The sequence below is a fragment of the Oncorhynchus clarkii genome, chromosome 30, assembly GCF_045791955.1.
Source record: "Oncorhynchus clarkii lewisi isolate Uvic-CL-2024 chromosome 30, UVic_Ocla_1.0, whole genome shotgun sequence".
NCBI classification, from domain to species: Eukaryota; Metazoa; Chordata; class Actinopteri; order Salmoniformes; family Salmonidae; genus Oncorhynchus; species Oncorhynchus clarkii.
Genome location: NC_092176.1, coordinates 44,394,490 through 44,413,037, shown reverse-complemented (window position 1 = coordinate 44,413,037; position 18,548 = coordinate 44,394,490). Strand labels below are relative to the sequence as shown.

At 45.4% G+C, this 18,548-nt stretch overlaps 1 protein-coding gene across 2 annotated transcripts in view; it reads left to right on the top strand.

Moving 5' to 3' along the window:
* Positions 1 to 7,137: 7,137 nt before the first annotated feature.
* Positions 7,138 to 18,548, top strand: part of LOC139390115 (protein mono-ADP-ribosyltransferase PARP8-like) — a 78,991-nt gene continuing 67,580 nt past the window's right edge. For both annotated transcript variants that reach the window (XM_071137276.1, XM_071137275.1), the window contains exons 1-2: positions 7,138 to 7,655; positions 9,579 to 9,633. In XM_071137276.1, coding sequence (XP_070993377.1) covers positions 7,565 to 7,655; positions 9,579 to 9,633 — 146 coding nt within the window. In that variant the 5' untranslated portion in view covers positions 7,138 to 7,564. The remainder of the gene's footprint in view (positions 7,656 to 9,578; positions 9,634 to 18,548) is intronic.

The window sequence follows — 18,548 nt, the reverse complement described above, 5'->3', positions numbered from 1 at the left end:
TCTGTGTAATGGTTTTCTTCCGTTGAAGGAGAGGACCAAAGCGCAGCGTGGTAAGTGTCCATGGTATTTATTTAAACACATAAACTGAACACGCCATACAAAAACAATAAACGTAATGTGAATAACCAAAACCGAAAACAGTACCGTGTGGTGCAAAACACAGACACTGAAACAATCATCCACAAAAACACAGTGAAACCCAGGCTACCTAAGTATGATTCTCAATCAGAGACAACTAACGACACCTGCCTCTGATTGAGAACCATACTAGGCCGAACACAGAAAAACAACCTAGACACACAAATCATAGAATGCCCACCCAGCTCACGTCCTGACCAACACTAAAACAAGGAAAACACAAAAGAACTATGGTCAGAACGTGACAGTACCCCCCCCCCCCCCCCTCCAAGGTGCGGACTCCGACCGCACAACCTAAACATATAGGGCAGGGTCTGGGTGGGCATCTGTCCGCGGTGGTGGCTCTGGCGCTGGAAGTGGACCCCACTCCATCATTGTCTTTGTCCACCTCCCTAGCGTCCTTTGAGTGGCGACCCTCACCGCCGACCTTGGCCTAGGAACCCTAGCAAAGGGCCCCACTGGACTGAGGGGCAGCTCCGGACTGAGGGGCAGCTCGGGACTGAGGTAGCTCTGGCGGCTCCTTGCAGACTGGCGGCTCTGGCGGCTCCTTGCAGACTGGCGGCTCTGGCGGCTCCTGACAGACTGAAGACTCTAGCAACTCCGGACAGGCGGGAGACTCTATCAGCTCCTGACAGGTGGGAGACTCTAGCAGCTCCGGACAGGCAGGAGACTCTAGCCGCTCCGGACAAGCGGGAGACTCTAGCAGCTCCGGACAAGCGGGAGACTCTAGCAGCTCTGGACAAGTGGGAGACTCTAGCAGCTCTGGACAGGCGGGCGGCTCAGATGGCGCTGGGCAGACCGGCAGCTCAGGCGGCGCTGGGCAGACGGGCAGCTCAGGCGGCGCTGGGCAGACGGCGCTGGGCAGACGGGCAGCTCAGGCGGCGCTGGGCAGAGGAGCTCTAGCACCTCTGGACTGAGGGGCTCTGGCGCCTCTGGACTGAGGAGCTCTGACGCCTCTGGACTGAGGGGCTCTGGCAGCGCTGGACAGAGGGGCTCTGGCGCCTCTGGACTGAGGGGCTCTGGCGCCTCTGGACTGAGGGGCGGAAGCTCTGGCAGCGCCGGACAGGCGGGAGACTCCGGCAGCGCTGGAGAGTATGAAGGCTCTAGCAGCGCTGGACAGGCGGGAGCACCTGTTGCCAAAGAACGGAGAGAAAGCCTGGTGCGGGGTGCCGGCACTGGTTGTACCGGGCTGGGGACACGCACCTCAGGGTGAGTGCAAGGAACAGGACACACCGGGTTGTGAAGGTGTACTGGAGACCTGGTGTGTATAGCCGGCATCAAATCTTCCGGAACTCTAACACAAGTTTCAGGCTGAGTACGAGGAACTGACACAGGTGGCATCGGACAGCTAACACGCTCCTCAGGGCGAATGCCGTGCACACTACGCCAAACAAACAGCTCTCTCTCTCTACTCAGTCCAATAACTCCTCAACATTCACGTCATTCAGCCTTCACGTCATTCAGCCTTCACGTCATTCAGCCTTCACGTCATTCAGCCTTCAAGTCATTCAGCCTTCAAGTCATTCAGCCTTCAAGTCATTCAGCCTTCAGGTCATTCAGCCTTCAGGTCATTCAGCCTTCACGTCATTCAGCCTTCAGGTCATTCAGCCTTCACGTCATTCAGCCTTCACGTCATTCAGCCTTCACGTCATTCAGCCTTCAGGTCATTCAGCCTTCAGGTCATTCAGCCTTTATTTAACCAAGACAGAGCCTGGACTTTAGAAACCGATTTAATTTAGCAGATCCTCTTATCCTCTTGGGCTCCCGAGTAGCGCAACGGTCTAAGGCACTGCATCTCGGTGCTCGGGGTGTCATTACTGGTTCGATTCCAGGCTGTATCACAACTAGCCGTGATTGTGGCGCACAATTGGCCCAGCGTCGTCCTGGTTCTGGTTTGGCCGGGGTAGGCCTTCTTGGTAAATAAGAATTTCTTAACTGACTTGCCTAGTTAAATAATGGTAAAATCAAATCCATAGTGACTGAAATTTAGGAGGGATGGAAGGGCCAAGAGACCAGAGGTGGCAGAGTGGAGTACTTTGGTTAAGGTGTAAGGGTTTGAGCACAGCCTTAAAGTAGGGAGGGGAAGTTCTTCTTGCTTCTCTGTAGGCAAGTACCATGGTCTTGTAGTGAATACCAGCTTTGACTGGAAGCCAGTGAAGTGTGCGGAGGAACAGGGTGACTTAGGGAAAACTTAGGAAGGTTGAACACCAGGCGGGCTGTGGTGTTCTGGATAAGTTACAGGGGTTTGATGGTAGAAGCGGAGAAACCAGCAAATCAGCGAGATGCAGTAGTCTAGACTGGAGATGACAAGTGCCTGGATTAGGAATTGCGCCGCTTCGTGTGTGAGGAAAGGTGATACTCTACGGCTGTTGTAGAGCATGAACCGGCAGGGGCGAGTCACTTGTTTGAGTTGTTCTGTGTGAGTGGGACCCGTGGACTCAATAGACTTGAGTGAATGAGGAGTGGATGTCGTCAACCTTCTTTTCAAAGGGGTTGACAAAGTAATCCGCAGAGAGGGAGGAGGCGGGGGTGGAGGATTAAGGAGGGAGAAGAAGGTGGAAAAGAGTTTCCTAGGTTTAGAGGCAGAAGCTTGAAATTTAGAGCGAAAGAAAGTGGCTTTAACAGTGGATACAGAGGAAGAGAAGGTAGAGAGGTGGGAGTGAAAGGATGAAAAGGCCTCCAGAAGTTTAGTTTTCCTCCATTTTTGCTCAGCTGACCACAGCCCTGTTTGGTAAGCTCCCCATGAGTCACTCGGCCACGGAGCAGGAGGGGAGGGCCCAGTCAGCCGGGAAGAAAGGGTACAGTGCAAGTCATAGGATGTAGAAAGGGAGGAGTGTAGGGTCGAAGAGGCAGAATCAGGAGACCGGAGCGAGAAGGATTTAGCAAAAGGGAGCGATAATAGGATAGAAGAGGAGAGAGTAGTGGGAGAGAGAGAAGAGTGCGACTAAATTTAGACAGTACTAAATACTAACACTAATTTCTAATTGCCTTGCAGAGATGAAACCACTCCCCCTCCATAAAAGCTACTAATTATTAAAACAACAACAATCACAAATTGCACTGCCCCTTGATCCTGGTTGATGTATCAACAATCAGCTGCAAGTTATGAGCAGTTAGCAGTTCACACCAAGTAGGGTACTGGGAAGACAGTCAGCAGTTCACACACCAAGTAGGCTACTGGGAAGACAGTCAGCAGTTCACACACCATGTAGGATTCTGGGAAGACAGTCAGCAGTTCATAAAGTAGATTGTCCTAGCTAGCTTGCAAAAAGACAGTGCTAGACAACAACAGATTAAGACAAAAATGATATCAGGAGTCCTTTAGCCTATAGAATGAACCCCTGCCAGTTAATTCAATACTGTAGACAATTTGACTGAGATTAATAATGGCGCCGAAGGGGGCGGCTGCCGTTTTACGGGCTCCTAACCGACTGTTCTACTGTGTGTTTTTCTGCATTGTTTTTAACTTATTTTGTACATAATGTTGCTGCTACCGTCTCTTATGACCGAAAAGAGCTTCTGGATTCAGAACAGCGATTACTCACCTCGAACTGGACGAAGAACCAAATCCCTGTCAACGTGCCATCACTGGAAAATAAACTGGATGATCTCCACTCGAAACTATCCTACCAACGGGACATTAAAAAATGTAATATATTATGTTGACGCGTGACGTGACGCTTGGCATTCAGACCAAAGAGTTCCATCTTGGTTTCATCAGACCAGAGAATCTTGTTTCTCATGGTCTTAGAGTCTTTAGATGCCTTTTGGCAAACTCCAAGCAGGCTGTCATTTGCCTTTTACAGAGGAGTGGCTTCCGTCTGGCCACTCTACCGTGAAGGCCTGATGCTGCAGAGATGGTTGTTCTTCTGGAAGATTCTCCCATCTCCACAAAGGAACTCTGGAGCTCTGTCAGAGTGACCATCAGGTTCTTGGTCACCTCCCTGACCAAGGCCCTTCTCCCCCGATTGCTCGGTTTAGCCGGGCGGCCACCTCTAGGAAGAGTCTTGGTGGTTCCAAACTTCTTCAAATTAAGAATGATTGAGGCCACTGTGTTCTTGGGGACCTTCAATATGGCAGAAATGTTTTGGTACCCTTCCCCAGATCTGTCTCTGAGCTCTATGGACAATTCCTTCGACATCACGGTTTGGTTTTTGCTCTGACATGGGCTGCATTTCAAACTTATTAAAGACACACCCTCGCCTTATGCCCTTGGGGGTGTTGGGGTAGGGTCCTTGTTCCTTGTCAATCATTGGCTTATTGGTGAAATCAGCAGTCAGATAATATATTCTTTAAGTAAATCAATCAAACCTTTATTAATGCAATTGCAGACAGAAGTTGACAACAGAAACACAGCACGTATGTTTCAGAGTAAATTCTGCAAAATAAAAAAGGTCAAAGTTGCTTTAATATACTTGCAGTCGAGTGATGTAACTGCCTACATCAACACCTTCTACTCATGAGACGAAGCCCATGCATATACAGTTATACATACTCGCATGAGAAAGCAATAGTCCAGTGTTTTCTAAGGGCTCAGCAGTAATGTTATATTCCCGCGTGGCTTACAGTGAGTGGTATGTTTGATTTATCTCTTATCTATTTACTCCCCTGCAGAGGTCTGTGTCTATGTATCGCTTTTAGCCTTGAGGCGCTTTCTCACAGACACCCTGTTTTGACTGCACACACATCCCCCAGATCGTTTCTTATAAGAGGCAGAGACTAGAAAAAACTGTGGAACAGTATTAAACCTTATACTGCTTATATTGTTAATCTGTAGTCTAGGACCCTATAAATGTAGTGTGGGAGGGTCTTATAACCATTCCCCTTCTATTAATACAACATAAGCATAATCAATTATTATAATACATCAATTATTTGGTGCAGCCCCTATCATGACCCCAAGGTGACCCACATCAGGGGAATCCCTGTCACCATCTTGGATGTCGGTCCAAAGGAAAACAAGGGAAGTTTGTAACGTAAGCCCCTCAACCCTCGTTTTTTGATCTAGCTTGCGAGTGTACAATTATTTTCACTCCGTGGCCTGAAACGCCCCATAATTCAATTCGCATTGTTTGTACATTCGCTAAGAAAAGTCAGCCGAAACTTTGAACCTCAACTTCAATATGGATAAGTCGACATGCAAGTGTAAGTGAAAATTGTGCTACTAATGCACATGACGGCACATACACGTCTCGCAAAAAGTAAATATGTTTTTGTTTGGTTATCTTTTGGAGATTGTACGAATAAAACATTTTTCTTCTTCAGAAGTTCCAGCTAATTAATTAGCTAGCTATCATACAGTAGGCAGGTTAACGTTAGTTAGCTAATTATTTTACGAGCTATCATACAGTAGGCAGGCTAACATTAGTTAGCTAATTAATTATCTAGCTATCATACAGTAGGCAGGCTAACATTAGTTAGCTAATTAATTAGCTAGCTATCATACAGTAGTCAGGCTAACGTTAGTTAGCTAATTAATTAGCTAGCTATCATACAGTAGGCAGGCTAACGTTAGTTAGCTAATTAATTAGCTAGCTATCATACAGTAGGCAGGCTAACGTTAGTTAGCTAATTAATCAGCTAGCTATCATACAGTAGGCAGGCTAACGTTAGTTAGCTAATTAATTTTGCTAGCTATCATACAGTAGGCAGGCTAACGTTAGTTAGCTAATTAATCAGCTAGCTATCATACAGTAGGCAGGCTAACGTTACTTAGCTAATTAATTAGCTAGCTATCATACAGTAGTCAGGCTAACGTTAGTTAGCTAATTAATTAGCTAGCTATCATACAGTAGGCAGGCTAACGTTAGTTAGCTAATTAATTAGCTAGCTATCATACAGTAGGCAGGCTAACGTTAGTTAGCTAATTAATTTTGCTAGCTATCATACAGTAGGCAGGCTAACGTTAGTTAGCTAATTAATTTTGCTAGCTATCATACAGTAGGCAGGCTAACGTTAGTTAGCTAATTAATTAGCCAGCTATCAGACAGTAGGCGTATATTAATAATTATATATTTAATATAAGTAGACATGCACTCGTAATTGACTGTAGCCCATATCAAGCACCCACAAGCTCCCGGCGGCTGGAAACACAATCATCACGGGATGAACGAGTGATGACTTTCCGGGCAAGTGCAGTCCATCTATAAAAATCATTCCTTCCTCCCTCGTTCTGCAAGTGTCCACTTCACTTGAGGGCTGAGGGGATGGTCTTTTAAGTGTTTGGAATGCAGCCATGCACTGTCAACTGTGGGACCTTGTATAGACAGGTGTCTGCCTTTCCAAATCATGTCCAGCCTATTGAATTTACCACAGGTTGACTCCAATCAAGTTGTAGAAACAGCTCAAGGATGATCAATGGAAACAGAATGCACCTGAGCTCGATTTCGAGTCTCATAAAACTTGCTTTATGGTCTAAATGTAAGATGATGATTAGGCATAAGGTTAGCAGTGTGGTTAAGGTTAGGTTTCAAATCTGGTTTTAAAAAGAGAAGTGGTGGAAATAGGCGGGGTTTATGACTTTGTGGTTGTGGTAACTAGCGACGACCTTAGTTGGAGTTAAAGCGATGTTGGTTTCACTTTAAGACTAGCAGTCGGCTCATAGTTTTAGCACAGATGGAACAATGAGCCAGAAATTTCACCGGATATATAAATATGAATCATCCGGTTGGCGTTTCCAAATATGGCGATAAATAGAAGCCCGGTGTCCGGTTAGTTGAAGAACATATCGCGAGATCTTATTTTGGCCGAAATTCTGCACATTTTCTCATCACTGAAACATTTGATCCCTTACCGGTTATCGATTTACAAAATTTGAATCTGTAACAAACCGAGTGGAATGCTTTTTGCAGACTTTACCCTTTGCCAGAAGTGTTTTTCTTTCTCTCCATTTTAATTGAATGCACACGCCAACATCACAGAGTAGGCGTTCCCCATCGGAAAAATCCAAATAAATGCCAGAGGATCTCACTAACTGGCGCTTGTTCGGCCCGTTATGATTCATTTGCCTTCATTGGAAACGACAGGCTCAGGTCTATCTTGGTTAATAACAATCTTTGATCTTAGCTTTACAGATCGCCATTATTGGGTTTAGCAGTGGAATAGCGATTAAGAGTGCAGACTGGGGCTTTAGGAGTAAAAGTGGAACAGGCTATTTTAATGAAATCCATCGAAGTGCGGAACTACTACTACTGCCGACTACTGCTGTATAATAGTATCATCATCGGTTGTTATTCGAGATGATATCCGCTACGAGCTGAAACGAAACGGTACGAAGATCGGACACCTGGAATTATAACCAAAGCAGTATCAACCAGCCAGCCCAGCTCCATCGAACATTCAGTTTACTGGAAATACATCAGTCCTTTGATGGGATCTTATTTTGCCTTTATTAGAGAAGAGAAGCCATTCCCGTGGGGTTTATTTCATGGGGATGTGTTCAAGACAAGAGAGAATACAAAAAGACGTCAACATCGTAATTCAAAGGTGCAAGGCAGAGAAAGACTGCCTTTTCTCTGGTAAGTGTGTCTGTGTACAGTAGTGGAACGGTACGTGTTCCACCCAGGTTAATAAAGCCGTATGTTGATTCACACACACACACACACACACTCATCCGTTTCGTCCTTGTCCTCGATAGCAAAAAAAACATAAAAAGCATCTTCTAGACACAGTTGTCAACATCACAAATGAATCTAATTATTGACCGACATTTTATTTGATAGGTGTGTGCGATGATTAAATTGGTGAAGCCTATAAAGTGTCTTGAGTTATCATTACATTTTGGCGTGGCAAAACATTAGACCATGGTACGGAAAGTTTTTATTTTTTAAATGGGACTAATTATTTGAAACATTTTAAAATAGAATGGAGTAGAAAAACAACATTAATATGCTTGTCATGATGACACGGCTTTGGTTCAACATCCCTACAGATTGATGGACAGCCATAATATTGATGACACCAGCCGTAGCTAGTCTATTCGCCTATCGACGTTAGTTGTACCGGACGTAGGCTAACGGTTGTGTAAACTTATACTGACAAACATATTAACGCAACATATAAAGTGTTGGTCCCATGTTTCATGAGCTGAAATAAAATATCCCAGAAATGTTTCATATGCACTAAAATCGTAATTCTCTCAAATGTTGTGCACAAATTATTTTTACATCCACGTTAGTGAGTATTTATCCTTTGCCAAGATAATCCATCCACCTGACAGTTGTAGCATATCAAGAAGCTGATTAAACAGCATGATCATTATACAGGTGCACCTTGTGCTGGGGACAAGTTGCGGGAGCGTGCATATTGGCAGGCTGACAGCAAGAATGTCCACCAGAGAATTAAATGTTAATTTCTCTATCATAAGCTGCCTCTAATGTCTTTTTAGAGAATTTGTCAGTATGTCCAACAGTTCGGCGTCGTAACCAACTTCAGTGGGCCAATGCTTACCTTCGATGGCCACTGGCCTCGCTGGAGAAGTGTCCTCTTTACAGATGAATCCTGGTTTCAACTGTACCGGGAAGATGGCAGACAGCGTGTATGACATCATGTGGGTGACGTCAACGTTGTGAACAGAGTGCCCCATGGTGGGGTTATGGTATGGGCAGGCAGAAGCTACGGACAACAAACAGTTGCATTTTATTGACGGCAATTTGAATGCACAGAGATACCGTGACGAGATCCTGAGGCCCGTTGTCGTGCCATTCAGCCACCGCCATCACCTCATGTTTCAGCATAATGCACGGCCCCATGTAACGCAAGGGTCTGTACACAATTCCTGGAAGCTGAAAATGTCCCAGTTCTTCTATGGCCTGCATACTCACCAGATATGTCACCTGTTGAGCATGTTTGGGATGCTCTGGAGTTTCCGCCAATATCTAGCGTCTTCAGTCATTTGAGGAGTGGGACAACATTCCACAGCCTGATCAACTCTATATGAATGAGATGTGTTGTGCTGCATGAGGCATAGTTAAATAAAGGTGTTGTGCTCCATAGCATAGTTAAATAAAAACAAAATGGTGGTCACATCAGATACTGACCACACCCCTTTTTAAAAATATATTTTTAAAGGTAACTTTGACCCGTAATGCATATCTGTATTCGTAGTCATGTGACATCCATAGATTAGGGCCTAATTCATTCATTTATATGAACCGTAACTCTTAGTAAAAACTTTGAAATTGTTGCATGTTGTGATTTATATTTTTGTTGAGCCAACAATTTTTTTACCTCCTTTTTATATATTTTGTCCATCAGTGGGCACCCCCTTTCAATGTTTCCATGGAAACTGCATTTGTTGAAAGGGGACTTCCCCCCCCCCCCCCCCCCCCCCCCCCCCCCCCTTCTTCTCCCTGTGGTCTGGCATAGCAGTGGCTTGGTTAATAACCCTCCTCTTTGGTTTCTGTTCTGACCGGTTCTGTTTCCCCTGTTATTTATTTCAGATTTCAGATACTCTGACGCCACCTTCACCTTCACCTATTCCAAAGGCTCCAGAAGGTACAGTACAACGTTCAGAGAATTACACTTCCTGTATCTTACTGGGTCATGGCTTGTCTACTGGTTGTCATCAGGGCTGGTTGTTTACACTTCCTGTATCTTACTGGGCTTGTCTACTGGTTGTCATCAGGGCTGGTTGTTTACACGTTCTGTATCTTACTGGGCTTGTCTACTGGTTGTCATCAGGGCTGGTTGTTTACACTTCCTGTATCTTACTGGGCTTGTCTACTGGTTGTCATCAGGGCTGGTTGTTTACACGTTCTGTATCTTACTGGGCTTGTCTACTGGTTGTCATCAGGGCTGGTTGTTTACACTTCCTGTATCTTACTGTGCTTGTCTACTGGTTGTCATCAGGGCTAGTTGTTTACACGTTCTGTATCTTACTGGGCTTGTCTACTGGTTGTCATCAGGGCTGGTTGTTTACACTTCCTGTATCTTACTGGGCTTGTCTACTGGTTGTCATCAGGGCTGGTTGTTTACACGTTCTGTATCTTACTGGGCTTGTCTACTGGTTGTCATCAGGGCTGGTTGTTTACACGTTCTGTATCTTACTGGGCTTGTCTCCTGGTTGTCATCAGGGCTGGTTGTTTACACTTCCTGTATCTTACTGGGCTTGTCTACTGGTTGTCATCAGGGCTAGTTGTTTACACGTCCTGTATCTTACTGGGCTTGTCCACTGGTTGTCATCAGGGCTGGTTGTTTACACTTCCTGTATCTTACTGGGCTTGTCTACTGGTTGTCATCAGGGCTGGTTGTTTACACTTCCTGTATCTTACTGGGCTTGTCTACTGGTTGTCATCAGGGCTGGTTGTTTACACTTCCTGTATCTTACTGGGCTTGTCTACTGGTTGTCATCAGGGCTGGTTGTTCAGCTGGGTTTTTCATATGAATGATGTGTGTTTGCTGGGGTGAGGGGGGCTGGACCGTTGGACCTACCTTTAAATCCACTTGACAGTCCCCCTGTGAGGCACAAATTAACTACCAGGACTGCCCTCCTTCAGGCCTGTAATTCATCGGATATATATGCTAATTTTAAATGATGCTGCTGAGGTCTGAACCTACAGTACCTAACCGTTGCTCACTGGACCAGCACCATTATCGATGAGACTGGTCCCAGGCCCTGATAGATTTAGGTATGTCTGGTATATAAGACTTCTTTTTCGTCAAGTCTTCTAATATAGTTGATTGTAGTCGTTATTACATCCTAGACTTGGGTAGAGTTGATTCTGTAGTCGTTACTATATCCTGGACTTGGGTAGAGTTGATTCTGTAGTCGTTATTATATCCTAGACTTGGGTAGAGTTGATTCTGTAGTCGTTACTATATCCTGGACTTGGGTAGAGTTGATTCTGTAGTCGTTACTATATCCTAGACTTGGGTAGAGTTGATTCTGTAGTCGTTATTACATCCTAGACTTGGGTAGAGTTGATTCTGTAGTCGTTACTATATCCTGGACTTGGGTAGGGTTGACTCTGTAGTCATTACTATATCCTGGACTTGGGTAGGGTTGACTCTGTAGTCATTATTACATCCTAGACTTGGGTAGGGTTGACTCTGTAGTCATTACTTTATCCTGGACTTGGGTAGGGTTGACTCTGTAGTCATTACTTTATCCTGGACTTGGGTAGGGTTGACTCTGTAGTCATTACTATATCCTGGACTTGGGTAGGGTTGACTCTGTAGTCATTATTATATCCTGGACTTGGGTAGGGTTGACTCTGTAGTCATTATTACATCCTGGACTTGGGTAGGGTTGACTCTGTAGACATTATTATGTCCTGGACTTGGGTAGGGTTGACTCTGTAGTCATTACTATATCCTGGACTTGGGTAGAGTTGATTCTGTAGTCATTATTACATCCTGGACTTGGGTAGAGTTGATTCTGTAGTCATTATTACATCCTGGACTTGGGTAGAGTTGACTCTGTAGTCATTACTATATCCTGGACTTGGGTAGAGTTGACTCTGTAGTCGTTACTATATCCTGGACTTGGGTAGGGTTGACTCTGTAGTCGTTACTATATCCTGGACTTGGGTAGGGTTGACTCTGTAGTCATTACTATATCCTGGACTTGGGTAGAGTTGACTCTGTAGTCGTTACTATATCCTGGACTTGGGTAGAGTTGACTCTGTAGTCGTTACTATATCCTGGACTTGGGTAGAGTTGACTCTGTAGTCATTATTATATCCTGGACTTGGGTAGAGTTGACTCTGTAGTCATTATTATATCCTGGACTTGGGTAGAGTTGACTCTGTAGTCATTATTATATCCTGGACTTGGGTAGAGTTGACTCTGTAGCCATTTAAAAAATGTCTTCCTGATCTGAAACTCGTGCTACATGTTAATAAAACCACAGTTGTGTCATTCTCTAGGTTTCGTAATACTGACCCGGGGTACCTGCGTATTTTGCACATTTTAAATGGACTCCAAATTGAGCAAGTTACCCATCTTTTAAATGTTTATAATGACTTGGTTATTTTTGATTGACGATAAGCTCTCTCTCTCTTTTTTAAAAACGCACATTGAAATGCTGAGCATATAGTTTGGTTTCTTTTTTTTTGTAGAAAGAATTCCTGCCTCACTTTGGAAAAGTAGAAGGAAGATTGTTGAAGCAAACTCTTCTCCCAGTAGTTGATCTAATCTCCATGCATTTTGTAGTCTCTGTTTTTAAAACCTTCAGACTTCAGTCCATCACTCAGCACTGTGGTTTACCACTGGGGACAGTTTTTTTTTTTCTTCATTCACATCACTGCATTTTTGTATAGTTCTGTTGGCTGGCAGTCTGACTTCCAGAAGGGCATTTTGTATGTGAAGCAGTTCTTCAGAGACTTCCCCCCCCCCCACTACCTCAGCTCCCATATTAATTGGAGATCCAGCCCTCCCCCTGGCTGGTTCTGGGTGTCCTGCGGGTCTCCACTGAGCTGGGGGGTGGGTGGGGGGGGGGAAATACTTGTTTTTATTCCCCATGCTCGTGGAATAGCCTTTAGGCCACCTTGAAGCTGGACTCGCTGATCTCCATTGGCCAGTTTAGATCCATTCTGAGGGACATAATGTGATAGTTGTTTTTGATTCATCTTGTTTTTATTGTGTTGTTGTTGTTGTCGTCCCCCCCCCCCCCCCCCCCCCCCCCTCGGTAGGGTCAACTCTGTAGTTACCCAGAATGTGATATGGTTGAAATGGGAAATCTCTCTGTATGGTGACGCAAGTCTTTTAGATGTTGTACACACAAACTTTATCTTCAATGTTATATTCCATTTTGTTACAAGTGATGCCATTCCACAGGTAGCTGCCAAAATCTAAGGACCTGCGGTCGGGATACTTATGATGCATTTTAGAATACTATAGCATTGTTTCATATGATACCATGATACCATTTCATATGATACCATGATACCATTTCATATGATACCATGATACCATTTCATATGATACCATGATACCATTTCATATGATACCATGATACCATTTCATATGATACCATGATACCATTTCATATGATACCATGATACCATTTCATATGATACCATGATACCATTTCATGTGATACCATGATACCATTTCATGTGATACCATGATACCATTTCATGTGATACCATGATACCATTTCATATGATACCATTTCATATGATACCATGATACCATTTCATATGATACCATGATACCATTTCATATGATACCATGATACCATTTCATGTGATACCATGATACCATTTCATATGATACCATGATACCATTTCATATGATACCATGATACCATTTCATATGATACCATGATACCATTTCATATGATACCGTGATACCATTTCATATGATACCATGATACCATTTCATATGATACCATTTCATATGATACCATGATACCATTTCATGTGATACCATGATACCATTTCATATGATACCATGATACCATTTCATATGATACCATGATACCATTTCATATGATACCATGATACCATTTCATGTGATACCATGATACCATTTCATATGATACCATGATACCATTTCATATGATACCATGATACCATTTCATATGATACCATGATACCATTTCATATGATACCATGATACCATTTCATATGATACCATGATACCATTTCATATGATACCATTATACCATTTCATATGATACCATTTAGTATGATACCATTGATACCATTTCCATTTTGATACCATGATACCATTTCATACGATACTACCAACTTTTTCAGCCCTACCGATCTAAAGAACCTGCTGGCGCCCGTTTATTAAATGTTTATAAAGTCTGTTTTGTTTATAGATTCAGTTGAGTTGAAGCAACAAACAGCCGCTTGTCTCTTGTAAGAGCAGGTCTAACGATATCCACTTCACGTTCCTGCACATATCACCTGTGGCAGCTGTAATCATCCAGCTACATCACCTACCAGCCCTCACTCACCTGCTCTCTGTCCCCTACCAGCCCTCACTCACCTGCTCTCTGTCCCCTACCAGCCCTCACTCACCTGCTCTCTGTCCCCTACCAGCCCTAACTCACCTGCTCTCTGTCCCCTACCAGCCCTCACTCACCTGCTCTGTCCCCTCTTCACATCCCCTACCAGCCCTCACTCACCTGCTCTGTCCCCTACCAGCCCTCACTCACCTGCTCTGCCCCCTACCAGCCCTCACTCACCTGCTCTGTCCCCTCTTCATGCCCCCTACCAGCCCTCACTCACCTGCTCTGTCCCCTCTTCATATCCCCTACCAGCCCTCACTCACCTGCTCTGTCCCCTCTTCACATCCCCTACCAGCCCCCACTCACCTGCTCTGTCCCCTACCAGCCCTCACTCACCTGCTCTGTCCCCTACCAGCCCTCACTCACCTGCTCTCTGTCCCCTCTTCACATCCCCTACCAGCCCTCACTCACCTGCTCTGTCCCCTCTTCACATCCCCTACCAGCCCTCACTCACCTGCTCTGTCCCCTCTTCACATCCCCACCATCCCTCACTCACCTGCTCTGTCCCCTCTTCACATCCCCTACCATCCCTCACTCACCTGCTCTGTCCCCTCTTCACATCCCCTACCAGCCCTCACTCACCTGCTCTGTCCCCTCTTCACATCCCCACCATCCCTCACTCACCTGCTCTGTCCCCTCTTCACATCCCCTACCATCCCTCACTCACCTGCTCTGTCCCCTCTTCACATCCCCTACCAGCCCTCACTCACCTGCTCTGTCCCCTCTTCACATCCCCACCATCCCTCACTCACCTGCTCTGTCCCCTCTTCACATCCCCTACCATCCCTCACTCACCTGCTCTGTCCCCTCTTCACATCCCCTACCAGCCCTCACTCACCTGATTGAGGGAGGGAGACAGACTGACTGAGAGAGTGAGGGAGACAGACTGTGACGGCCCTGAATTTTTCTGAACCGTCTCAGTGCTTCTCCTTCCAATAGGGTGCTTTCCCTTTAATTCCCAATTAAATAGTGGTTCTCCTTCCAATATGGTGCTTTCCCTTTAATTCCCAATTAAATAGTGCTTCTCCTTCCAATAGGGTGCTTTCCCTTTAATTCCCAATTAAATAGTGGTTCTCCTTCCAATAGGGTGCTTTCCCTTTAATTCCCAATTAAATAGTGGTTCTCCTTCCAATAGGGTGCTTTCCCTTTAATTCCCAATTAAATAGTGGTTCTCCTTCCAATAGCGTGCTTTCCCTTTAATTCCCAATTAAATAGTGGTTCTCCTTCCAATAGGGTGCTTTCCCTTTAATTCCCAATTAAATAGTGCTTCTCCTTCCAATAGGGTGCTTTCCCTTTAATTCCCAATTAAATAGTGCTTCTCCTTCCAATAGGGTGCTTTCCCTTTAATTCCCAATTAAATAGTGGTTCTCCTTCCAATAGGGTGCTTTCCCTTTAATTCCCAATTAAATAGTGCTTCTCCTTCCAATAGGGTGCTTTCCCTTTAATTCCCAATTAAATAGTGGTTCTCCTTCCAATAGGGTGCTTTCCCTTTAATTCCCAATTAAATAGTGGTTCTCCTTCCAATAGGGTGCTTTCCCTTTAATTCCCAATTAAATAGTGGTTCTCCTTCCAATAGGGTGCTTTCCCTTTAATTCCCAATTAAATAGTGGTTCTCCTTCCAATAGGGTGCTTTCCCTTTAATTCCCAATTAAATAGCCAGCATCAGCTGCGCAAAAGTGGGGTTGTGATGGAGACGTGAATGAGGATGTGTTCAACCCTCAGTTCCGAATCTTCTCTATTCCGTGTGTTTTGTAGCCTAATAGAGTTTACCCAGGATCGGATCCACTCTTTGCGTCCGTGGACTACACCTCTCTGTTCTTCGTGTCTTTTCTCCGCTGGAGATCTGTTGGCGGATTGGATTGTCTGACTGACCGACTGACTACAACCTTTTTGTATACGGTATTTAATTTGTTTTGATATGATTTATGTAGTTAGATGTAGTTGAGGACTTAGTAAGAGTTGATACGCTTTAAAGTTCTGTGGTAAAATAATTGTTATATTGATTGTATGATTAGGTTTACGCTACACGGAATGAACGGACAAACATTGCGTGACAAAAGTCACTTGAGTTCCCTGAACTCCTTTACCGGGCTGGACTCTTTTTAGGCCCGAGGTACAGGACATTTCTGGAGAAATCATAACTCATTGTTATACTATTATATGTGTGTGTAATCATTTATGTTGGTAATACAACCCACGCAAAAGAATACAGTTGTTTTTGAAGTTCTTTCCAATGTTTTAAGGGTTTATGAAAAGTTTATTTCCATCCTGACTTTTACATAAGTCCTTTGTATTGGTGTAGACTTGACGGACCAGATGGGACTCATTTCCTCCCAAACCAAAAGGAGAAACCAATGTTTTCTCTGGTAGGCACAACCTACCTGGCACCCCTATAAATAATAACCTCAAGTCAAAACCGTTACAAGATGAGTGTGTTTATGAGAGTGAGGAAGACAGACAGTGGTGTGTTTATGAGAGTGAGGGAGACAGACAGTGGTGTGTTTATGAGAGTGAGGGAGACAGACAGTGGTGTGTTTATGATAGTGAGGGAGGGAGAGAGGTGTGTTTATGAGAGTGAGGGAGGGAGACAGAGAGAGAGGTGTGTTTATGAGAGTGAGGGAGGGCGACAGAGAGAGAGGTGTGTTTATGAGAGTGAGGGAGGGAGACAGAGAGAGGTGTGTTTATGAGAGTGAGGGAGGGAGACGGAGAGAGAGAGGTGTGTTTATGAGAGTGAGGGAGGGAGACAGAGAGAGAGGTGTGTTTATGAGAGTGAGGGAGGGAGACAGAGAGAGAGAGGTGTGTTTATGAGAGTGAGGGAGGGAGACAGAGAGAGAGGTGTGTTTATGAGCGTGAGGGAGGGAGACGGAGAGAGGTGTGTTTATGAGAGTGAGGGAGGGAGACAGAGAGAGAGGTGTGTTTATGAGAGTGAGGGTGGGAGACAGAGAGAGGTGTTTATGAGAGTGAGGGAGGGAGACAGAGAGAGAGGTGTGTTTATGAGAGTGAGGGAGAGAGAGAGAGGTGTGTTTATGAGAGTGAGGGAGGGAGACAGAGAGAGGTGTGTTTATGAGAGTGAGGGAGGGAGACAGAGAGAGAGAGGTGTGTTTATGAGAGTGAGGGAGGGTGACAGAGAGAGAGGTGTGTTTATGAGAGTGAGGGAGGGAGACAGAGAGAGAGGTGTGTTTATGAGAGTGAGGGAGGGAGACAGAGTGGTGTTTATGAGAGTGAGGGAGGGAGACAGAGGTGTGTTTATGAGAGTGAGGGAGGGTGACAGAGAGAGAGGTGTGTTTATGAGAGTGAGGGAGGGAGACAGAGAGAGAGGTGTGTTTATGAGAGTGAGGGAGGGAGACAGAGAGAGAGGTGTGTTTATGAGAGTGAGGGAGGGAGACAGAGGTGTGTTTATGAGAGTAAGGGAGGGAGACAGAGAGAGGTGTGTTTAAGAGATTGAGGGAGGGAGACAGAGAGAGGTGTGTTTATGAGAGTGAGGGAGGGAGACAGAGAGAGAGGTGTGTTTATGAGAGTGAGGGAGGGAGACGGAGAGAGAGGTGTGTTTATGAGACTGAGGGAGGGAGACAGAGAGCGAGGTGTGTTTATGAGAGTGAGGGAGGGAGACAGAGAGAGAGGTGTGTTTATGAGAGTGAGGGAGGGAGACAGAGAGAGAGGTGTGTTTATGAGAGTGAGGGAGGGAGACAGAGGTGTGTTTATGAGAGGGAGGGAGGGAGACAGAGGTGTGTTTATGAGAGGGAGGGAGGGAGACAGAGGTGTGTTTATGAGAGGGAGGGAGGGAGACAGAGGTGTTTATGAGAGGGAGGGAGGGAGACAGAGGTGTTTATGAGAGTGAGGGAGGGAGACAGAGGTGTGTTTATGAGAGTGAGGGAGGGAGACAGAGGTGTGTTTATGAGAGTGAGGGAGGGAGACAGAGGTGTGTTTATGAGAGTGAGGGAGGGAGACAGAGGTGTGTTTATGAGAGTGAGGGAGGGAGACGGAGAGATGTGTATTTACGAGAGTGAGGGAGGGAGACGGAGAGAGGTGTGTTTATGAGAGTGAGGGAGGGAGACAGAGAGAGGTGTGTTTATGGGAGTGAGGGAGGGAGACAGAGGTGTGTTTATGAGAGGGAGGGAGACAGACAGTGGTGTGTTTATGAGAGTGAGGGAGGGAGAGGTGTGTTTATGAGAGGGAGGGAGACAGAGAGGTGTGTTTATGAGAGTGAGGGAGGGAGACAGAGAGAGAGGTGTGTTTATGAGAGTGAGGGTGGGAGACAGAGGTGTGTTTATGAGAGTGGGAGAGAGAGAGAGGTGTGTTTATGAGAGTGAGGGAGAGAGAGAGAGAGAGGTGTGTTTATGAGAGTGAGGGAGGGAGACAGAGAGAGGTGTGTTTATGAGAGTGAGGGAGGGAGACAGAGAGAGAGGTGTGTTTATGAGAGTGAGGGAGGGAGACAGAGAGAGAGGTG